The 25,055-nt window shown below is 40.1% G+C and overlaps 2 protein-coding genes across 13 annotated transcripts in view; one reads left to right on the top strand and one right to left on the bottom strand.

Moving 5' to 3' along the window:
- Positions 1-384: 384 nt before the first annotated feature.
- LOC111244945 (uncharacterized) overlaps positions 385-25,055 on the bottom strand; it is a 42,053-nt gene continuing 17,382 nt past the window's right edge. For 3 of the 12 annotated variants that reach the window (XR_015320830.1, XR_015320867.1, XM_086979689.1), the window contains one exon: positions 16,383-16,903. Coding sequence is in view for 4 of the 12 variants with exons in the window: in XM_086979689.1 (XP_086835815.1) it covers positions 16,774-16,903 (130 nt within the window). In the remaining 8 variants the exon portion in view is untranslated. Of the gene's footprint in view, positions 3,464-5,262; positions 5,868-9,380; positions 11,706-16,382; positions 16,904-19,406; positions 25,025-25,055 lie in introns of those variants that run through there. The other 9 variants (XR_015320872.1, XR_015320857.1, XR_015320940.1 and 6 more) reach the window with 9 other exon arrangements.
- Positions 17,337-25,055, top strand: part of LOC111244906 (CD151 antigen-like) — a 61,356-nt gene continuing 53,637 nt past the window's right edge. Inside the window, exon 1 of the mRNA XM_086979502.1 lies at positions 17,337-17,893. Coding sequence (XP_086835628.1) covers positions 17,804-17,893 — 90 coding nt within the window. The 5' untranslated portion in view covers positions 17,337-17,803. The remainder of the gene's footprint in view (positions 17,894-25,055) is intronic.

The following is a 25,055-nucleotide window of genomic DNA, read 5'->3' as shown; positions in this document are numbered from 1 at the left end:
TTTCTTAGCTCGAATTGTACTCGTGCACCTGCATAAGTGATTTAAGATAGGAAATTAATGAATTTTAGCGATGACAATTTTCAGACCATCTGTATAAAAGCTTGATAATTACGTAGAGTTGATGCAAAGCAAACTTTATTTCTGCATTCAAATCTTTCTATTATTACTATTTATTTGTATATATGTAAGCAGGTCAGGTAGCATGTGCTTCAAGTAGAACGGGTATTTCCGCTTCGAGCACATGCTGGCGAACATAGGAAATGTACCTATTATAATGGAAGTAATTCTTTCTGCACAACTCGTAATGGCTACGTTTGCTCAGGAACGGGATGTGTTAGTGGTATTAGCTAAACTAACCTTAACTAAAACGACAATTGCAATATCTCGTATCTGCAAGCTCGGCGGTGATGAAGAGCGACTTTTTATTCTGTGAAGATTTATATATTGACCATCCTACCTATAATAATTACTAACAAGCTTCTTCAGGTTCACAATAATGATAAACTATCTTTCCAGGAATTTCTACAGGATAATCTTCCTGCACTGAACCGCCAGGAAAAGCGTCTGAGTCCGCTCGTACCCATCTTGGCTCTCTAGGGAAACCAAAGGAAAGACTTTTTAGCAATTTTTTACTATAATTTAATAGGAACATTAATACTGAACGCAAAAGCAATCGCAAGGGGTACGTGGCGCCAGTTATCTGCAATCATCTGTGCCGAATATCCTGTGACGTGTCTTTAACTTCATAGAGTTTCGGCGTGTTAAGTGATCGGATTTGTCTGATGCTTTTTTCTCTTGGAAAGTATTTGATCTTCTCTAGTGCTTTCGCCGTCGACGTTTCGTCGGAGAAGAACGCGTCGCCGTACTGATAATTCCTTAAATCCATCACTGTTTTGGACTGCCGCCCACGTCGTTCGCAGCTACAAAATTGTCAAAAAAGAACTGTTAGAACCGAGTTACTCAGTCGATTTCGTCTGCATATGACACAACTATGCCAGCGTTGCCCAGTAAGCACTTAAGCGTAACATCGGACCTCCCCGTGCGATAGAGCGCGCTTATACGTTCGATTTCAAGAAGACATCCGTTCATTATTTTACGCACGCAACCAACACGATTACGTTAGTTTTGTTGTTACTAAATTAAAAATAAAAACCTACTAAACTAAAAATGAAAACGGACATAACTTATCCACGTTTTCGAAGTACGGACAATCACTGCCCCGCGTGAGATTCAAACTGATAGAGATGTTTTCTCTGGTTTATTCCACTTGATATAAATAAGATGCTTTCAATATATCCAAATTATCGTACTGCGAACGGCCATTAAGGAATGAAATTACAACGGTTAATAAAAATAAAATGATCGTTTTTAGATTTCGCCGGCAAAAGAGGGTTATACTTCAGTGAAGTTGGCCGGAAAGAAGAAGCAAAAGTGTGAGGCTGGTTAACATAAGAATCATACTTCAACACAGGCACACACGTGGAATGTATTTAGCTGCACAAAAGGTGCACCTATATGCGCACAAGTGCACTTGTCTATGCGCCGGTATATGGTCAAGCTATGTGGCCACCAAGTTATTTCGGTTTGCGCTGCGGTTCCCTCTGGAGGAAGGGGGAGGGGTCGTCTCTGTTCTGGGGTTTTGGTTCTTTTATTGTGACCTTTTTCATTTAAGAACGACGCTTTCGTGCTTCTTGGCATTACAAAAATGACGCTCAAGCGATAGCGTCATTTCACCAAACGAACTGCCCAACCGAAATGAGCCTCGAGTAACCTAACGGGAAGGTCGTTCGAAAGTTTACATCGGAACATCTGAAAACAATTAGGAGGAGCAGAATAAAAGTTAGACTTCTGTTGGACTTTCTAATAGACAGAAGATCCGAAGATAAGTGTGTCTTTAGTAGGGTTTAATGTTCTTTAAAGTAGCAAACGCCACTCTGTCTGTATGTCTGAGCTTCGTGAGGCCAGAGAACTTTTCAAAGCTATGCTTCTGTTAACTATGTTCATCTCGACTTGTGACCAGTTACGCGAAGATCACGAACGTTTCTTTTGCATAAAGGTAAACGACAGAAAAGCAACGAAATTGATTTATCAGTCGTGAAGCGTCAGCAGCGAAGATAGGCAGTACGATCTACACCCCTCTTCATGAGGAAATACTACCTGTTTGGTTCTATGTGGATCTGTAGTATTTATACATGAACACTGTTAAAGCACTACGTGTTGCACTTGAATGTTAGCGAATATGCGCAAATGGTATTTGGTTCCAGTCCTTTTAGTGGCCCAGTATCCGGAAGAACTTTTATTGGTCTTGAAGATTCGTTTTTTTTTTTTCGTTGAAGTCCGCCGAAAGCATCGTCACAGAAGTAGCGGCATAAGTAACAGGAAAAAAAGAGGCTAAGAGGGGTATAGTTTGTGGCTTCGATCGGCGCCATCACGAGGCGATATTGTTCATCATTCTGTTTTAGCCACATCTTGAAACGGCAAAAATTTCTAGTGAAGAGCTAAATCAGTACGCTGTTTTGTATTGATGTATATACATTGCCTACGGCTTCGTGTATCGATGTCGCTAGCAGAGGCGTCGCGTGTAGCGACTGCAGTGTGTCTGAAATCATTTACAAATTGAATCTAATTTACATGTAAAACGAAAAAAATATATAATAAAACTAACGAGAAATAACTGGTCGGCCAAAACAAGTAACTGGTCACTGCTTATGATGTATTGGCGGCAAGAGTAAAGGTTCGTAAGCTTGTAACATAGGATATTTCTTGATTCTATCTGGACCAAGAAGATAATAATAGTAAAAAGTATAGTCATAATTTATTTCACCAACAACTTTTCCAGTTTAGGATGCATCGATTTGGATCTATCTAACCAGATCAAAAACGAATTAGTCAATTTCTGGCTGAAACGGGACTATATTTCGCGGCCAGATAATTTTCGTCTATACAACAAACACCGGTGCTATTGACGACCTGTATTCCACGGAAAATTATCGCGCATTTGCTTAAACTGCGTCCGTCAAAATTTCGTTCGCTCAAAAATTGGCGATCGAGTTATTTTGGCTAGTAGTAAACGACGGCAGTAAAAACAAAGAACTGATACTGAACAACTATCATATTCAATGAGAATTTTGGCTTATCTCATAACGTTCCGTGCTCCTAATGTTAAGGCAATCCTATGTTTTACTCTGTTAACAATTGCATGCTAAATGAAGGTTTACAGTGAGTATTTTCAGATAGTTTAAGCAGATGACAATCTAAATGGATATAAACAGACAGGCAGTAGAACGCTTGTACAACACAGGACGAGTGCAATAAGTAGAAGTTGAATAAAAACAAACACAAAACTACAGTTGTCTGATGATAGGGTAATTTCTACAGAGCAATAACAAGTAACAGCAGTTTGGCAACTGGGCGGATCCGACGTTTGCAGACAGAGCCGATGAATTTTACCACCTGCAAATGGCTTGAGAACATTTATAGCACCGTGTTAGACAGAAAAAACGTTATCGGTGAGTACACTAAATGGGTTCTCATCCGTAATCTCGACAAGGATAAAAGTAGAAAGTTGTCTCGATAACAATCGTACTGGCCCTCACATTGGACAGTGATGTATGTTTCTCCCTGTGATGGCTTAAAGCAAAGCGGCTCCTTAATTAGCAAGAAGTGGTAGTCAACCTCGGTAAACCTCACACATATCGATCCCAGTTCGAAATTTCACGATCTTGGTATTAGTAGAAGCGTGGCGTAGTGCTGTGCAATGAAGCTTGAAGTAACATATCAATTGATAAGAACCTGTATGGAGTGACACGTGCTAAATGGGGGTACGGAGCTGGCGAAACATTTATGTTCGCATGCTTCACATGCGGTTAGTTATGGCTCTCGTCATCAGATCATTTCAATATTAACATCTGAATCAAATATGCAGTTGCCTGAGACCTTTGAAAATTTTGCCTTCTGTGAATGTCGGTAGTGATCTCTGTTCGCAATAGACATACAGATTTGTTCTGTTTACTAGAATTTTCGAAATTATTCAATCAACTCAAGATTCATGCTTAAAGGCCATGCGCTTATCAGACTATGTCTATTAGTTAGATTTGAATTTTCCCCTCATATTATCCAGCCGTCAAGATTTGCAAGTCACGATTATATAACGCACACGGAAGTTCGTCGGATGAACTTAGGTCACAAACTACATCATTCTTGAAATAACGGCTAATGCTGAACGAAAAAAAATTCGCCACTTTCTATATATTCTAATAACAAGTACAACTTATATCTTGTTTTTTTATTACGGAGGAAATCGCGGGTTCTTATCACGGCATCAGATACCTGTAGTCTGAGTCAAGACTGCTTACGTTTATTTTCCTTATTTCTTATAACAGCACAAAGACTGACATTTAATACGCTTGCGAGCGCACTGCCGCTTTTCTGTAACTGCGCATTGTTTATGTAATATACACATATATACACACACACACACACACACACACACACACACACACACGCACACGCACACGCACGTTACGTTTGTCTGGGTGTGAAACGAATTTACGGGTGTTTTCGTCCATTCGTATTGCCCTTGCTTCCTTTGTCTAAGAACACTGGCTCGCCCTGGCAGCTGAACGACGTCGAAGGCGGCTTTCAGTGCCGACGCTATAACGACAATACTAGGACACCGAAGAGGCAATGGCTGATAGGATAGGCCCGTAGAGCCGTCGCTTATGGCACGCGAATTAGATAAGGAAACGACTGATAGGCGCTCAGGAAAAGACGAATGAACGCATAAAGTGACAATTTTTGCTACTGCTACCTCAAATTTAAGAAGGTGGAGACATTCTTCATCGAGCGTTCTCGAATAGTTTGATCTTCTATGTTGTTGTTGTGAACGTCGTCGCCGTTGGTTCCCTTCGCTGTGTCTAGATTAGTTTGCCAATAACTCAAACTTGAAAAAACGTTTGAACAAGACGGACGTAACGCAGACCGCAATCGGAGGTGCTTTCCCACTGCCATTAGTATCGTAGTCCTAATTGTAGCAGAAACAGTACAACTGGTTTGATGCTCGTGGTAACACCAGTCGGTAGTTGTTAAGGCAAGCATGCGCTGGATGTTAGCGTGATCTCTGGCAGGAAAAATTATGTCAGTTATGGCAACAACCACAAGCGGGTTAGTATAGAAGAGGCCATTACATGGCATCTAAAAAATGCGCTAGCATAAGCCTGTACTGTGTAAGTCTTTCACTTACTTTTTTTTAATTCAACTTACTTTTTTTTATTATAGCCGGGAAATAAGTTATGCAAAACGTTGAATTAGAACGCTTGCTACAGAAAATATCCTCCAGATCCAGCTTGTTCTAGTCGGTAGGTCTTATAGTTAATTTTCGTCTTCTTTTGATTTGCTCATGTTCTGCGCACGATTTGGGTAATACATGCACGGAACGTCTTGAAAACTGTCGAAATCTTCCGTCTAAACTGCAAGTGAATTATATCATCTGCTATATATTAGATCGTGTACGCTAGAGTACGATTATTCGATGTCATCCTGACGAGCCCCATTGCAGGCATCGGCTGCCTCTGTTTTATACGCATGCCCTATGGCTTTTGCTATGCAACACAGTGAATCAGCGATGATAAACTTTTCTCTGCTATGACTCCTAGTCCGGAGAAAGCGTAATCTTAGTTTAACTTATCATTCACCGATGAATGGTAAAACACATCGGGAGAGATAGATAGAGAGGGGGGAAGGAGAGTAAGGGGGAGAGAGAGGTTTGTTTTGTTTGATTTTTATGGGCTTCGAGCGGTACGGACAAGTAACGCACAAGCGAACCCAACATTTGTCATGGCTTGATCCCGTGTTTCGCCGAAGATGATCTGGAAGCGAAAGTGCGCACAATCTATAATAAGTAAAAACCAAAATATCACTGAATACAAACGTGAAATTAACGAGCTTATAATTTCATCTTCTTCAGTTTAGCCGAAACTCATTCGTTCCAGAATAGAATTTTTCTTTGGTTATACGACAAAAAAGACCGACTAATGAACAAGAAAAACTACTATCCAGTTGTCAGCCAATTCGCATGGGCATCCCACGGGTTCAAAACCCATTCGGTATATTCCAGAAAACGTTGCGCGTTTCACGCTTAGTATCCCATCAAGGTGTACGCTCAATTATGCTAAGTTAATTAAGAATTATTTCGTTCTCCTTTTGTACATGAAGTTTATAGAAACATTTTAGTCACGATTATCTCGTTATAAGTAAGACCTGGTCCGTGAACTAATTAAGAAAATTCGAACTTACATAGCGTTTTTCTGGAAACTATTGAGCCATACACGTTCGATAATTGAATATGTTTCGCTTGTTGAAAAATTAACTTAGCATAATACCTTTATAATGCTAGAATTTACAGCTGATACATGACTGGTATTAGAACCGGAGTAATATAGGGACGGTTCGTGCATAACATTTGTCTAGCCTATAAATAAATATAGCAGTTTTTCGGGATCATCCGTCAGAGCAATCACATACAGAAGTGTGCATAGATGTACACATAATACTCGAAATTTCGAATAACATACGAAAATCAACTGTAAAAGGAAGCATATCGCTAAAAAGATAGATGACAGAATAGCAGGAGATCTATGGGGTGAATGTTCCGAACCTCAGGAGCAAGTAGAAACTGTCCAAGACGGCTTACTACGTTCTAGACTTTCCGTCTATTTCAGGTACTCTTTATTTGGGGTATATTCATTCCCTTCTTGGCCATTATTCGAATAGTAAATTTACAATACGAATAGGTGGCCACTACGTAATTTCGTGATGGATTGTCCCTATTTTCTTTGCACCTGAGTTAGTAAAAAGGCGAAAATATCCATTACTCTGAAATCTTCTCGAGGTGTTAACAAACTCGAGGCTTGTTTAGGCACACAGAGCACATCATGCATGAAATGTGGCTAAGGTTTACAGTTGACAGCGAACTAGCAATAGTGTTACTATATACCTCTTAATTGTGTAGAAATCGGTAATTTTTATAATTTAACACATTTAGAACTACTATATATTCAAATAATACTATTCACTAAGCAAGGCTAAATGATAATCATTTTCTATTACGATCAATTTGAAATTTAATTTCGAAACTCTACTACGGTATCGAGCTACAATGACCTTATGATTAGCTTTATCTCTATGAAGAGGAAAGATCGCTGGCTTAGTAGGCCAAGGCCAAATAACACTATACATACATCCAAATAGAAAGCATACATACCAAAAGCCACTTTGATGAGTGTACAGAACATAATAGATTCAAAAAAGTCCGGTAGGCTTTTCTAGAGTTCAATATCTCATGCACATGTCTATTAGTGGTACTCAGTATGAGTTCTTCCTTGCTAGTCTCTCTTCTATAGGTTTCCGGTTCCGTAATAACAGAGTTATAGATTACATTGTGTCGTATCTCCCTAGGCTATGTCTGTGGTGAGAACCAACAGGTCAGCAGACCAGCGCACATTTCTACCCCGGCATCCCTTCACCTTCAGAGGCCATACACGTAATCTGGACGAAAGATATGTTGCAGCCGAATATAGCCTGTGCTTTCCCTAGACAAACCACTCCCAACAAGAAATAGTAGCCTCGCTACCAAGGCCACGTATAAAGCTAAGAAGGGGACACCTTCGTATATGCAGCTACGCTCAGCCAGAGAGACGTCCCCCTATTTATGAGATAGATCGTGTAAACTATTTTACATTCATGATTATTTACTTTATTTTGAATGGCTGCTCATTTTCTGGTCGGAAGCAGCTCGAAGGGTTTCCTGAAGAAGGAAAATATTCCCTATCAGCTTAAGAAAACAAAAAAGAACAGAAAAGCAACGTGTGTTTTCATAATATCTAAGTACAGATTTGCACCAGAAGTCTCTGGCCATAAGGTGGGAAGCAGTGTGCCCCTAGAACTGCAGCAGGACAATCCGTTGCGTGGCTTATTTGCTACTACAGTGATAGCACGATAGAATACTAAGTGGCATTTGAGTGGTTCCATTCTTCATTCGTGTCCGTAGGATTGAGTTCAGCTTTCAGAAGCAAACATTTTATTATTGTTCATTGGCGATGTTTTCGACAGAAGTACCCGGACCAGCTCCGACCTCTGAGCTCCTGAACTGTGTGAATGTGTCAAGGTACCACCATGATGAAATGCATAAGCAAGGTTCATTTGCATATGGGAGAAGGGTGAGATTGCGTCTATATGACATTTGTCGCTGGTATAACAAATGGTCGTCATAGCAACGGTGTCGTTATTTCAAAGCTAGCTTAATGTTTGACCTGTTCAAAATTTATTTTTGGACCATGGCAGATAAAAAAAAAAACCATAATACAATATTTTCGTTATCGTCCTAGATATAATGTGTGAAGCAAAATTTTGGCGGTGATCGTTTTCGAATGAAACATAATGAGACAACGGAGGTTATAGTTCTTGTTCGATGTCGCTCTATAGTTGAGACTCATATGAATAAGCAAAGAAAAGGGTATGGCAATAGATAATATTTAAACTGGAAAATGCAAAGCAGCACGGTTTGTATAGTTGATTAGTGTGTGGGTGCATTCTGTTAGTTATTTTACAATTTCTGACTATCGCTACGTTTTTTCGGGGATAGGCCCGCGGAACGTTATACATTGTGTACCGCGGATTAGTTCTGAGACGCCACCAAAGGTTGGATCTAAGGATCTAAGTTTTCAAAAACTAAGTAGTGAGTTACAACGGTACAGTATTACCTTGCTACATGTTCTACCGAGCTTAATTACCTATCCCACACGGGATCGTATCGTGTGACATAGGATCGCCTATCCAAATGTTCACAGCATTTTGTGACAATTCACTTGTAAAGTTTCCCCATTTTCAACTCGACCTTTTTTTAGAAGTTCATGCGTTTTAAAATTCAACATTTTTTTTTTAATTAAAGCGCGCCGCGACAGTGGTTTAGCTCGTGATATGACACATTTTTCCGTTCATCACTATGTAAGGCACACATGAACTTGGACTAAAAAAAAAAACTTAAAAAGCTGCACATGCTGCGTTATTATGTACACATAGATCAAGATCGACATTCGTCGTCTAGATCTAAATACAAAATGAAATTGGAACTAAAGGATCCATATTAAGCTTACGGTAGCAAAGTACGTACGCTTCTGTGAAGTCAGACCGGCTCATAACATTTGACTGTTTCAGCTCCTCTGTCCACAAATGTTCGAATAAAACTCCTTATGCACGGTTAAAAAATATCAAAAAAGAATTTTACTACATTCGAACACGAAAGTCTCTTATGTTGAAATATTATTTACTCGACAATTCTAGTTTAGTGCCAAGTCCTGGTCGATAAATACAGAACTACTCACAAAGGCACAGTTAATAAGGTCCTGAAAGTATTGTTCTTGAGGCACTATTTCACTTAACCGCTATCTTCACATGTGTTTTCTCCTTGAAAAAGCTCTTCTGGTTCAACGGCGAGAACATCGTAAGGCAACCATGCCTATCTATTTAATCTATGCTTATCCTCCGCATCGCCGTACCCATTCGCCTATCCGTCGAAGCCCATATTCACACAAATACAAGACGATAAACCGTTCATATGACTCGTGTCCCCAAAAATATTTACAGGGATCGACGATAGCGGCGTTATCGGCGGGCAATATCAGGAACTAGGTCAGGAACAGTAGAAAGCCCACATAACGCTAATGAAAGGCTATCCATGGCTTATAATATCTTGTAGCACTCGTAGTATTGTAGCCGGCGTGGTCGAGCATTTCCTGGCGCCTGAGGCATTTCCGAGCTTTGTCTAATTTCGTGTCCAAGCGTCGCCGAAGACAAAAACAAATAGCAGTGACAGCAACGTAGTCAATAGTAGGCACGCCGATCTCCAGCGCAGCGATTCAGAGGGCCCCTGACCCTTTTCTCCGATCTTGCATTTACGATGCATTTATTCAATGACCTTTGTTTGCGCCTTCCCAATCTTAAAAGAGGGACGAAAACCGCAGACGACAGACGGCTGATCGTATTTTGATAATTGTTTCTACCACGGCCATTCGAGACGGTTCGTTTGCCCGTAACCGGCAGGCTCTGCATCGTCGCCTATTACTGATATTAATGATGGTGGTAATGACAGAAATGATAAGTTTGCCATTGTGGCACACGGACTGAACGGGTCCAAACGACCGGACAGGACGAACATCATACATGAACAGAAGCAGGCATCAAAAGTTCGAAAATGAAACGAGCCTTGGCGCGTATTCCAATAAAATTATGAATATATGAGCGCGTATTTAGGTAGATGTGGTGCAATATATAAAAGCGGAGTGTTAGTTTGACCGTGGGCAAATGTCCGAGTCATTCAGAGGGCGATCCAGATAAAGCATTTACGATCTGGCGAGATTCTCGATAATGCCGATTAAGTCGCCAAGAGAAAGACGCTGGCCTTTTGATTCTTACATGCGTCCGACTTGAGCGTGGGGCTCCTAAACGTGACGCTACTATGCACTGCATTATTTTTTTTCACGTACCGCATGTGTTGTGTTCCCTGATGACGATAGCTTTTCTACACAAAAAAAAAAAAAAAAAACTATCCTTTAAGTACGGACTCCATTGAAGCTGTGTGGAAATCGCTATCTCGCTAAGTTGAACGGCCTTCAATGACGTTATTCAATACTCTTTTTTTTTTCTCTTTATCATACTTATACCTGTTGTAGACTTACGGAACTCTATCCAAACAGGAAATCTTGTTATTATAATATGAGCTGTTGTTACGACTATTGCATCTATAAAGTGACTTCAGTGAAGTGGTAACTGTTTCTTAACACCTCATTTTTGTGCTTGTTTTAATAGCTTTTTTTTTTTTTTTTTTATAGCTGATCTCTTAACTCATTCATTCATTACGTCCACGGTTAAAATGACTGGAAACTTCGAATTTGTATTGATTAGCTTAGAACGCATCTAAAAGTAGACCAAGAAACATAAATACAAGCACACACATATATATATATACGAGATTCAGAAGCTGTTATTAATGTACCCTACTCATCTGGCCAGTAACTGACGGCTCAAGGATACGTTCCAGAAGATCCCTAAAAAATGCTAGTATGATTATCTTTAAATATTCATGATAACTATTATTATTCAATGAAGTGAATAAATATTTCAGCCACTCAGCCTCTACGGTGGTGATTTAGTTAGTTTAGGCTAGAAAGTTGAGTTAATCCTGAATTTAATTATTGTACTCAAGTTACCTAATAAATATGTGCATCATAAATATGATGGAATCGCTTAGACTACCTAGCATCTCATTTCACATTGGACTTCCCCGCGAGTCTTGCAACCTTCGGTAATTTAGTAGATTACATGCTACAAAGATTATTTATTTAATGTGGAATAAATCAATTTTTCGATTCTTTTAAAAAATAAATAAATTTTGCCATAAAGTTTAGTGAAAAATGTAAAGTCAATTTGATCCTTTTTATTATCGCATCATGAGAGGGCCCGTTGAAAAAAGCAATTTATAAATTTAATATGATTTGTTAGGCAGACTTGCGTACAGGTAGGCAGTTTCGCTAAACCAGAGTCAGGTAGAGTTGAATGTATAGTTGAATCGAAGCCTAGATTCCATAGGGCTCTCAGTAGCCTTAATTATCGTTCCTAGTACACCGCCTTGAGAGCACATACGTCGCTATCTGAAAGACCGTATCACCTTTTGGGTTATCGATTTTCGTGTATAGTTACTATGGCACTTATATAAGATAGTCCTGGGAACAATCAGTTAAAGATCTTAGATTAAAATACAGAAGGAAATGGGGTTTACAGCTATAAATACATATTTCAATAATATTTTTACAGCCAGAAAAAAGCACCAGTTTTACTGCAAGGTACCAACTAGGCCTCCTGCCTTTGTTGTTGCCCAGAAGTCAATGCGCTCCGGCAACTGCGAAAAATAATCCCCGTGTGACTTCCATAAGAAGGTCTGTTACAAAACTGTTCAAAGTAACACTAGATGTTGACACCAAAATCGAAAGGGGTTCTGCTACTAAGTAGCCACTTGCAAAAGCTATTTTCAGCCTGCATTAATAAACGTAAGTTCCCTTGAAGAATTTAAGTTAACGCGTTAACTACGCGAATTCATGTCGTCTATTACAACTATTGTTATCGTTGAATAGTTTTTGTTGCAAGCAACGCCAAAAACTTGGACAAAACATTCGAATTTTTGCATTTGTTAAATATGTGTACCGAAGTCGAACAAAACTACCCTTTGATAGATTATCAATATATACGTATATATATATATACCTCTGCAACCGAACGATAGTCATCATCTACTTCTACAAGATCCTTGGTACAAGCTCTTGCCGGACGACTCTCGCCGTTATGTGCAAGCAAATACTGCGCTTGATATATTTTTTAGTAAGCAGTATTTTCAAAGGCCATCACAACCATCTACATTTGCTAGCGGAGATGTGATGACAAAGACACAATTGATATTGAGTACCTATGAGTAGTTCTTTTTCATCCTGGACGGTGTTTCTACCTTAGAATATGTATGCATAAAAATCGCACATTTTGAAAGTTAGTTCTCTATGTGCGAAACACAATTCTAGTGTTTGTTTTTAATATGTATTACGTCTATATGAAGTAACATGATTCCACAGGAAAAACTATCAGCCAACACCCTTGGATTGGCTTCATGTGATAGTAGTTTTCTGCTAGCGTCACACTCTCGCTACCGTATAGCTATGAATGTTATTGACTGAATATTTAAAGAAAGCCCTCCAAAGTCACGTTAATTGATGTATTTAGCGGGAAGACAAGAATGGCTCAAGAAAATAGCCAGCATTGCCGCCGATGACGTGATCCTCATTAAAAAACAAGCTAAACGGTAAGCATACGCTACGAAGCAAAACCGATGCGTGTGCCATCTTTGGCGGTGATATAATCCCCTGTCGGCACCTGCTACTATTATTACGACAATCTTGCAGAGACGCACCAAGCTAACTTCGTTTCAGCGGCAGCAGTGGCGACAAAATTGACGCAGTCGAGCAAATTGTGCCCTTGCATAGTTCTCGTACAGTTTAATTAGGTGGACCTCACGCTAGCTGAACGCGTCATCGAAAATCGTCTGCTTCATTGAATTTCCTTTTCAGCTTCAGCAGCGCGGCAAGGATTAGAAATTTTATGTATTACTGGGATCATTCGATGCTCTATACTTCACAGGTTATTAAGAGCGGACATCATATATATTGTGCTGTATAAAAAAAATAATCGCCGATATCAGGTAATCGTGAAAGATCCATGGTGCGTATTGTTGTTAACTTAGCGATACGCGAACTTTAGAATTTTAGCAAAAAAAGCAGTTACAAGGTACACAATGACCGAATTCAACGAAATGCGACACGATTAGTACGGTTGTCTTTTATTTAATGGTAAGCTCTTGAGCTGAAAGGCGGGCGAGCCGAGCTCCACAAAATAACCCAAACCAGAGATCGTGAAGTTCATCTGAAGGCACTGTTAGCCTTTTTAGAATAAAAGACGGATTATAGATTTGCGGTTTAGAGGAATTACTTACCTACTCTTCATAAGCAAAGTTAGGACTGGCAAGAGACACGTATGCTAACGCCATCAACACATTGAACGAAGGTACCATTACGAAAATTATAGAAATGTGTTTATTTCTTTATATAGTGCTGAGGGAATATGAGTGTCTGCTGTGAGTTACGTAGATGATAGCGCGATTTTTGAAGCGTACTTCTGGAGCCGCGTACAGCATACGTTGGACCGGAAACATTGGAAGCGCATTACTGCTCGTTAGCAGTAATCCAGTCGAATCCCGAGGAAAAAATTGAAAGAACTTTACAATGTTGGCACAACTCTGTGCACTTGTTGTATCACTGGAACGCAGAATAATAGACAAATCGTGATATCGGTTAACAATCCACAACGTACTGTACATAAAGATGTACCTGTTAACCTCATTATCCAGCATAGGTGTAGCGTCCTCTTCCGGTTTAAGAGATTTGTCTTTTCAGACATGATTTCTATTAGAATATGGATGATATTTGATGAGTTCATATTAACAAAGCAATAACTGCATAGAACGTTGCAACTCTATTTGATATAGCTCGGTCAAATTGTTATGTGTGTATGTTTTTTTGCATACGAATGATCGTAAAGCTATGTACCCCCCACGTCGGAATCAGCTGTAAACCCACCCTGTACAGGTGTGCAGGATGTAGCAATACATGCTTATGTACTATAGCTTCGCTATAGAGGATTCGAAGCACGAGCTTGTACGAAGCTCATTTGTGCCCAGGAGCCTTCGGCTTTTAACTTGACGTTCTCCCGCTGACAACATTGTTTCATATCTAAGTCTGGAACGAAATTGATCGTATTGACGCAGAAAAGAAGAGGTCTTACGGTATTGTCAGAGAGTTGTTTCTTAACATATTATTATGCTATAAAGCCAGGATTCTTTGGTCGCGATCATTCGATTGATGGCTTGGCCGATCCGAGCGTTAGCAGAACAAATACACAGAATTTCCATTTTAGCCCGATAGCAGTTACGGAATATATGAGAACTAAACGCACCTCTGCGGCAAAGCGAGACTGACAGGATGTCCGGACTTCAAAGTAACAGATCTACAATGCGATAAGGTGAACCATATTGTTGTCTACAAAACAAGGACAATCGATCGTCGATTTCTTTCGGTGTTGTTCCACACTATAATCATTTGTCAGTTACAAATCAGGTCCTTGGACGACGGAAATCTCTAGTTCAGAGCAGCGAACAGACAAATAATTGAAAATTAATAAGCTAGTTGAAATGGAATATACCCATAATATATGTGTAACTCGGTAGGAAGTTGCCTTTTTTTTTTTTTTTCGAATATGTTTCGTAGTGAAAGACGTCGATCGGTTAACGGCATGTCCTTGGCTAATTTGACCTGAACACTGTTAGCAATTTGCTAAATGAAAGGGTTAGCCATCGATATGATCCGCAGAAAAGTCTACTTAGTCACTTTTGAAATCATCATAATACAGATAAATATTCATCATGAGCGGAATATCAAGCAGAAATCAATTTTCTGCTTTGCTGAAAGCAATTCCTTCGACCAAATTACGTTCGCATAAGATACCTCTTAAATCCCCATACAAGCGACCCTTTTCGTAATTGTTAGCGATTCATTTGGCGCCACACGTTAATAAAGCCATTGTCATTAGGCCAGATCACTGAGGAAACATGTCTGAAGCTATCTATTCGAAAGCGATTTTTGTTTATTGTTAATACATAGACATATACACGTAGCAATTGAGAGGTGTCTCCCTTGCTTCCTCTTTAGTTTGTATCTGGTCCCTGCGAAGGACATTTTGTCTTGAAGGGCCGGACATATACCAACTTTACATTTATGCAAGTGAACAGACTTGTGCGTCTATAGATGAAGAAATGCAGCCGTTACTATTCTCGATCTAAGGATACGATAGTAGGGCGCCGGGTTCACTTAGACTCACCTATATTCGCCTACAATTTTTTCAACTTCCTATGATTCGTGATAAATATATTAACGACGCACTAAGGGTTGGCCATCTGACAGCGCTATTGCAAACAGTGCGATAATGGCCGCTCGCTAAAGTACACCGCACACACTCGTCGTAAGAGAAGCCGATTAGGTAAAACGCGATGTAATTTATCCCAATTACTTTTAAAAATTGCAAAATAACCTCCTTAGCCACACGACAGGGAAGGTCATGTGAATAGGGTAGACATTTGGCTTATTTTATTAGTTATTTTATAACGCCCATATGGAAAAACCTATCCAACGACGCCGGTGTAGCAATTTAGCTCGGAACCTATTCGACGACAAGCCGTGAGCAATCTCTTGAAGTGCTAATGATTTCCCTACGTTGGTCGTCATTCTCAAGCAGAAAGTGCATTGTTACCGTACTTTAGACCGTTCATTTTAATACCCTTTTAAAAAAGCCATTTGTTACATAAACGCACCCGGTGGGCCGAGCATCATTATCCCGATATCAGCCGCTTTCCGAAAGCCCGATTCAGTAAACGACCTAAAAGCTCAGGAAGGTCGTCTTGAATGTGCTGAGAACGGGGGAAATTCGTCACGCTGTCTGAGATTGCTAAGGCGAACGTCAAACACACGGCTCGGAGACCTTTCAAGCAATCACACGGCCTATCTCGGAATACAGATACTAACTATGTTGTGGTAACGGCTCAAACCAGATAATAAAAATGTAATTTTTTTTTTTAAATTCAAGAATATAAGGCACCCTCGAAAACTTTAGAGATAACGCCTATCGATTCAATAATTTGAGGTGCACCACTAGTAATAATGAGTACGTCGAACATATTCCAGCCCGTTATCGACATATAATGCGTTTATTATTACTGACTGAATTTTAAGAAATAATACATTAAAAGAATGGAATTATGGGTCTATGTTTTAGATTATTGGCCTTCCTAGTTTATGAAAACGCCGGTAAACAATCACTTCATAAAGGGTACAATAAGTTACTCCGAAAGAATCTAACCGTAATTCAGGTTTGCCCTTGGCATCATAAATGCCTCTTGCAATAAATGTCCAGGTAGGCGAATATAGTAAAAACCTATGATTTGCCTAAGTGCGACACAGCGTTTCTTGTGGCTTTATCATTCACTATGCTTCCCATTCGGATTGAATACATAGGTAGATCTAGTCGCCTTGACCTATTCGTGGCTGGTGCTTTTCGCCGCTGAGTATGTTATCGCTTGGCCATGCAGGGCACATCATCGAGACCCGGAGCAGCTCTAGCCTCCATAGATTTCACATTAAAACTGGTAGCCTTCCGCGGCTGGTCACCCTTTTGCCCGTGCATATTTCTATCTGGCGCCCTGAAAAAATCGACAATAAAGAAAGATGACTTTGACTTACAGCCTTACTACTGTCCTCCTTCGCACCCGGGGACGTTTGCTTCTACTGGTACCGTAAGTGAAACTCGCTACATGTTTCATTTTCAGCATATCTTTTATTATCAGGCATTGCATTTATTCTCAGTAATAATTTAACGGCGTAGGACTGACGTCGAACGACCCCTGTAAGCCTACTGATGAACCTAAAAACTAAGATATAACTCTATTAGAATTTTGGTAGGGGATTCTTCCTATTCCTATTCCCGACTCTTCGTCCAGCACATTTCGCGTTCTCCACGTTCATTCCTGATCATTTTGCCAAGTCGGTGGCTCACTTAGTTTGGCGACCGACCCTCTCAGATCTTCCCTTTCTCAAACAGATCTTCGCTCACACAAATAAATCGGCTCATCCTCGAAGCTTCACGTGGATGTTTCAAAGCCCAAAAATCGGCTTTGCCAAGAGTTGTCCGTCTGCAGACAGGCTATGCATTGAGTGCTAAAGCTATCGTGCATACACTATCTTTAGGAAAAGCTTAGCCCCTTTGGAGTGATGCTGAGGCCCGCATGACCTTATTGTCTGGTCTAGAGGGACCCATTCGCTTCGAGGAAAAAAACTAGACGTGAGGTCCTAAACAAAGGGCTGTTGTGTCATTACCATTTGTATCTGCACCTACAACTGCTTACTCTATTTAATCAATTGTCCTAGCTATGTTTGGATGCTTTGTTGAAACACATCATCGTTGTGTATTGAATATCAGTAGATATTGACCATCGATGTTCATATCGCAAGCTCACTCAAGTTGTTTAGGCGGCAGCATTCGTGTGGATTAGGTTCAGGTAATATAATTGCGTGCACTGTCACTTCGAGGGAATATAAAAAAAATGATCATCTTCGTACGACCCATTCGGAATAGTGTCTTCTTTGAGAGGTTCAAGGAAAATAGCTACAGTTTGAAGAAAGTGTTTTTTACGGTGAGTAGTAGATACAAATAGTTTGCGTAATAGTTGCAATATTTTTTGTACATATTCGAGCTTTGGACTTGTATTTGAGGTTTGTCAAATGTTTCGGCTGTGGCTTGACCCTATCTTGGCTAGTTATTGGTTAGAAATTGGGGAAAAATAAATTTTAATTTTCAACATGCCGGTAACATTGTCTCCTCGTTTACTGTTAGGCTTCGAACCACCGCTCCGTTTAAAAATGTATCCTGAGTAGTAGAGTAGATCGGGAAGCTTTGTTAAGCAACTGTAAAAGATCCACTGTAAATTACGTAATACGGTATTTATCACAATGATAAAAGTAATAATTATGTTTTCGCTTTAAACGAGACTGGCTACTGTTTCGTCAATTATACATCGATGACAATTTAAAAAATGATACGTACTCCCCGTTCGGTACAAATGCCTTCATAACGAAGCCCACCGCAAAGACTCGGCATTAAATGTGCCCCGCGATGAATAGATAAATGGGCTGCGGATGTTACCCTGTACAATTGAGCAAAGTAACATACGATCGTCTGACTATTTCTCTCCATATGGAAGACGCTCAGATGGTGTCCTGCGGTACCAGCTTATTTCAACTATCATGTAAGTCGAACACATGCATTATAAAGCTAACTAATGCGTTTGTAAAGCGTTTCCTCTGCCCTAGAAACAACCTGGAACCTTCGATAGGCCAGATTAACGATTAATCGGAAAACTCACTAGAACAGCATAGGCCAACTTCGAAAGGAGCAGGACCGAGAATGTTCCTCGCCTCGCTTGCCAGCATATTTTGCATTTTTGACTGTTTATGTAAGTCGAAAAATGTTAAGAATTTTATGTTTCTGCGGTGAATTATCGCGGCATAAAATATTAATCAATGTTTTATATTATACGTCTTCGATGCGCGGGACGAGCTTGAACGCGTAGTCTTTAATCGGTAACATCTTTGGTGGCTATCGTTGAGCAGAGACGATTTAAATATTCCATCGCCGAACTTGAGCGGCGGCCCCGACTGTTCAGGTCGATGAATCAAAGACAGACCGAGACGCTATGGCTAATACGTCATTTCCACTACATGTTCGAGCGAAGGGGGCCTAACCCTGAGCAACGCATCGCCTCACTTGAAAACGTGGCATGGCGTCGCATAACCATTACACTATGACATCTTAAAGAAAATGTGGTGATGATTGAGGAGAACCACTTCAAAACTACAAGACACTGAGCATCACTATATAGGGCTATACTGATATCACACGATGATTAAATATCCTCCAGTGTATCAGTGCTATGTATCAATATACAGCGTCTCATCTTCGACTTTATTTTATACTATATTTTTATAGTGACGTATTTTGAAAAAACAATATTTCAGTGTCATCGCTCCAAATGATTGTTTGTCACCGACTTATCGTTGAATCATTTGGTTATATCCTATACGCTTTGCCCGCTTGTAGTTGCAATACAATTTTGTCACGATAGCTCATAGATGTAAAAAATCGCGTGCAGACCTTAGAACAAAGAGCAGCTTATATAATGAGAGAAATTACAGTCAAGTTACATTGTAACTTGAGGATCTTTCCATCTGTCGCACACACACGCTCAAGCTCAAACACAAGGCTTTTGAAGGACAAAGCTGACAAGCTAGGAACGTGTTGTGGGGGGGATTGTCGACCGCTCTGGTAATTTGAATGATTTCGTCTAAGAGGGTAGTCAGTTACAGTTTTAGTATCCGCATTTAACGTACTAATACATGTAGTGTGTGTGTGTGGTGTAAGCCCGACTGAGTGCTTTCCGCGTCAGCCCTTCATTGAACGAGGTAACTGTGCAAAATACATAATCGTTTTAATAAAGTATGTGCCCTTTGTTCGTTGTTATGTGGGGTACGCCAGACGATCTAAAAAATTACGTGCGTATAGAACATCTTCGTTCGGAATCTTAGGTATCGCTTATACCCGCCGGGGCCCGTTCGGAAAGAGTTGATTCATTTGCCTGCTATAGCACGAAAAGCTAGGCTGGCATGTATATCATTCCGGTAGCTATATTTTTATGGCAGGGCTCAGGGCTGCAAAAGGAGTTCAGAGAATGACATGGCACAAGCTTTCTATCTGCTTATGGTGTAGCAGTAAACCTGCTAGTGGTTTAACGAACGTTACTAGATAGTTATCAACTAACTCTGATTTAGCAACTCCTGGATAATAACTGTTATTAGAACTCGTTCAAACCGCTCAGAAGAAGTTTCGTGCTTAAAAATATTCGAAACACTGTGCCTGATTGACGAAAACCATTGGCCAGTGTTATCCAACGGACTAGCTTATCGATATGTTAATGAGAACCTGTGCTCCACTCACGTTCAACGCTCAGCCTTTGAGGATTTTCACGATCTGCGTTGAATTTTAAGTTAAGTTCATATTGTGTATTTGAGGATGAAGTATCTCCTGAGTACATGTATATATGTGTCTTTTATATGATTGGAATTTTACTAGCATTCAAGTAGGTCGATTCTGAGCTATCAGCTTTTACCAAACGAATGGTGTGTTTTTAAACTCAATTTGTTTGAATGGCTACGGTGAAAAAATGCCAGCACTTATTTATTAGCAGCGGTTCAACTCGTGTGTCAGCGCTCATTTCTAGACCTATTTCTACGGTCACAATGAAAATAAAACAACAGAACGACTTTTTGAGCTATGTCCCTCCTCTGTTACTGGATATTAGAGATTATCACAAGTAGAACATGATCAACCCGAAATTTAGTGTTTCCTATCTGCTTCCTGTCAGATTCTGACCGACTTAGTCTGCCGATAAACATTACCACTCCTCTAAGTTATGCCTCAGACAGCGCAGCTAAACGAGCAAAGTTTGACGTTGGTGAGTCATTGGTTCTTACATATAGTTTTGGCATTACTAATCACGCCAACCGGGAAGTTGTGTGGAAAAATGATTTTGTACGTTATATTACAATTTCATATTTATATTAACGGGAGCACCACTCTGTGATGAAGGCCTGACTGAGATCAATACTGAGGTGCTTGCGAATTCATCAAAGCGCAGAGAAAAAATATCCGAAATTAGTCCCAGTTCTTTTTGGGGCCAGATTAACAAGATCTAGATCTGCAGTCTAATCATATTGTATGTACATAGGAGTTTTTCATGGACTGAATTATAGCGGGTCTACACAGATACCATCTTGAAAATTGATTCAGCTTAAAAACGCTAAAAAATTCGCCAAATGACATAACGTAGGTAGTTCTTAGTGGCGCGAACGTACCACCATAGATGTATATATGTATTGACTTAATGGATATCTGCTGTATGGAAGCGGTACGGTTGAAAATGAGCCGGCCAATCTATTACAAAATACCGACTGGCCGCGATAATCATATGTAATAAAAAATAAAAACAGAGAGAAAAATAATATTAGTTGTGAAATCCTTTGATCGGGTTCTAATGAAACATCGAGATCTAACGTGGTTCAATAGTCGTTCTAAAATCGCATCAAAATCAACATCTGCAAATACTAAAAAAAAAAATATATATATATATATATGTTTTTCTGTGCATATTCAAGTTGAAACTACCTATACGTAGGTCTCCGAAGTCTTTTTTGCAGGTGCAAAATTTCAATGGATTTAGAAAGGGTTATGCGCGATTTTGAACTTCGGGTGTACCAGATAGGAAAGAGAAACATTTAATGAGTAGAACAATATTTATCACGACTATAAATAATTTTTTTTTATTTACTTTTCAATTTGACGCCACAAGATCGGCTAATCGGGCTATGGTTCGACTCCGGTATCGCCGCTGGGCATTCCATCGCACAGACAGAGGGCTGGCTCTTGCAGAGCAAAACCAAGGCTATCTATAGGATGGAACCTAGACTATCAAATCTAGTTTGCGGGAACCAGCCTTTACAAAGATGTCGAATCTAACAGTAAGATCTGAAAGTGATAATAATTCGGAAGATACATTTTGGTAATACTGTAGCAGACGTAACCGGCTGTATAAGTTGCGTAGCTAAAAAGCTAGTTGAAAAGCAATGCAACGCTCGTCTTACCATGCTGTAAGTTATATCTTGAGGTGAATTAGCTTATGTTTGTCTGACGCTGTTTTGACAGAATAGGCTATTATATACACTAGGGCTGTACAACAGCATGACTGTTTGATATTTTATTTCGAATAAATTTCGATAATTTGCTTTCGGTGCCACTTAGAGAAACGTTAGTATGGTTTGGCATTTGTTGTGCTGGATTCTCGCCGCTGTTCCAGACACTTCGGTAAAGATCATTGCACGACAGGATAGACAAACGCTCGTCCTGTGTAGATATGGAAAGTCCAGTCTTTATGGCCGTTATATCGTCTGTTCGAACATCAGGGGCAAATTATGACATAATGAAAACATTCGAGGAGATAAATAAAATTAAATCTAAGATTCCGAACTCGGTTAAAAGTTGGATGTTGCTTCATGCTACCGTAATATAGTTTAGAATATATTCTTTAAAGAAAACTTTTTCAAAGCATAAGCTAGATTTGCTGGTCTCGACCCCTTGATAGCTGGGTGGGTAACATATTTGCCTGCTAAGCTTATGGACACGTTACCTAGGTCCGAGGTTTGTTTCGTACTGGTATCCAGTCGTCTGATGGAATGCCAGACGGCAATACCAGACGTAAAAGTCAAAACATAGAGCTGGTCTTGCGTCTCGGAAGGGATGAGACGGTAACCGCAGCTTTTCTTTCGTTGTTAGCAGAAACATTCATTCAGAAGAATCCCTCATAATTGGATAAAGTAAAACTTTCAAGCTGATACCCGCCGATATTCTGTCAATCACTCTGGATGCCTCTTGCGTGCTCGTTGCGCCAGTTTCTCGTTCCCGAAAGCGAATCCAATGTATTAATAGATGGTAATTACTAAGCCGAAGCAGGTTAGGCCTAACATCATTCAACGCTATTTACTCATCCGGTCACATATTCTGCTTGGTAAGCGTAGATGTATCACCGTACCAGTGTCAATATTAGCCTTTGTCAGATAGTGTTTAGGCAGTAACGCCTGCTTCGTCAGCTCTCCTTCACTGAACTGTTTATTCTGTCAAAAAATCAAGGACATCTCTATACACTAACTCTAGACAAATTCGCTGAGGATGCATGCGTACGTGGCAGAAATTTGATGTGACCGGTTTCGACGTTTGTTACGATTGTCTTTTTTTCGTTCCTTTGTAGTTACAGCGTCAGCGTATAACAGTCAAGGTACTTAGACATGAAACAACTCAATACTACTTGAATCTTGTCCACTGTGTGGGATAAAATTTATCGCGGAAATCTCTGGTAAATCGCTACCTAACTCTCATGATAACTATCGCATGCATCGTAAAAGAAAAGGCCGACCAGTAAAAAAGAAAAAAGACAGCCGTAATGACTTGGCACGCAGCTGTGGTTGTAACACGTGCTGAGTGTTGCTTCAAAATGAACGCTATGAGGAAAACTTGGTTATCCTAATTCGCTAGCCTCAATCGACACCCTGAAGCTCTCTATCTTGCCTTGAGTCATGACCAACTCGAGATGTTATTACTGTTAGTAATTTTTAAATAATCAGTATCTGCGCCAATATGCTTTTGAAAATTCTCTCTAGAAATATATTTTATGTACTGTATTCTAAAATCACATCTTTACATCGATTTCAGTAAATTACCGGAGTGGTATAGCCGAAGAAATATGGGTGTGCCCTATAAACTCTGCCTTCGACGCCTTGCTAGAACGAAAACTCGGTAAGCAGATCAAGATCGGTATTACCAACATATCTCCCTACACTTTCATCAAATAACAACAGTTCGTGATTGTAATGGACCAACTGAAAAAGGATAGAAGCGCTAACGTTTACCGTAGACGTTATAATATTGTGTAAATATATAGACGTGCAATGGGCACGCATCGGCCATTAAGGCACCGGTCGACTAAACGTCTCTCATTTTGATGGATTCGAGTTGGGGAATTTTCGTTTGGAACAGTCCGTTGAAAACTGCGACAGCGATAACAGCGCCATCAATGATTCCCGCTGTTATTTGGCGCTTGGGGATATCTCAGCCCACGCGATCTCAACGTCGTCATCGTCAGCTTCGGCACAGTTTTTCGCGGTATTATTATTATGGTCGTTATTAGTAGTAGCAGTGGCTGTCTAATAGCGTGATGACGCCTCTTTAGCGGCTTGAAGCGTCCTAACGACGACTTCGGGTTGGTTGCAGATTGAATTGACGGACTGAATACTGTTGAGCGATTCAGGCCAACAAGGGCAGTGTTGGCCGTCTCGTTATTAAATTTCGTAAAGATTCTGACAAGCTGACTGGCTTCTGGTTGTGCAATGGCTAGGAAAACAAGCAAAGCGCTATTGGGGCGTATGTTGTTGTACCGGTTGTTGATTTCAACGACGGATTTCAACGAAGCACTTGATGGTGCCGAAACAATAGCAACTTGATCTGAAATGTATGCCGCGCACCTACAAACCGTATGACAGGATGATTCCGTTAGAATCTCTCAAGCATAGACGAATAAAATGGCCTATCGTAACGGCCAAGTTTTCATCATTGCGGGCTATGCATTCAATGAACATGCACACGTTCATATATACACATATATGTGAGATTCGGGCGTGGACAGCATCTTATATACGATATGTTGAAGGCTGTATTTCTTGGGCCATTTAAATCGAAAAGGAAAAACGAGCTCTCTTGTACATACATAGACAGTAGCTATATCTGGCGGTTCGTGTTCATAATCCACTACCTGATAAGTTTGACTAGTGTATACACTAAAAGCAGAGCTGGCGCCTTTTATATAAATTTTATATAAAAAAAAGTGACGATATATACACATGTTTGCTTCGCATTAGCTCGATACTACGAAATATAGTCTTCGTAAATAAAATCCATAAATATTTTGTTATAGAGATTCGTATTCAGACTGACAGTCTTACTTGGCAGCTGGTTAGCGCTAATCAACAACAGGATACATGATATTGCCGATTCCATGTAGAGATCAAGTCTGCCAAGGCCATTTTGTATTAGGCCAATTCTCATACTGTTTCTAGCTCCGGTAGTCATCGGACCATGTTTAATCAAAAACATGGTAGCTTCTTTCCTTCAAACAAAACGAGACCGTTTCAACCATA

This window comes from Varroa destructor, unplaced genomic scaffold (genome assembly GCF_002443255.2).
Source record: "Varroa destructor unplaced genomic scaffold, Vdes_3.0 BEIS01000001.1, whole genome shotgun sequence".
In the NCBI taxonomy this organism is placed as follows: domain Eukaryota; kingdom Metazoa; phylum Arthropoda; class Arachnida; order Mesostigmata; family Varroidae; genus Varroa; species Varroa destructor.
The sequence above is the reverse complement of the archived record's forward strand: the minus strand, read 5'-3'. Positions and strand labels throughout refer to the sequence as shown.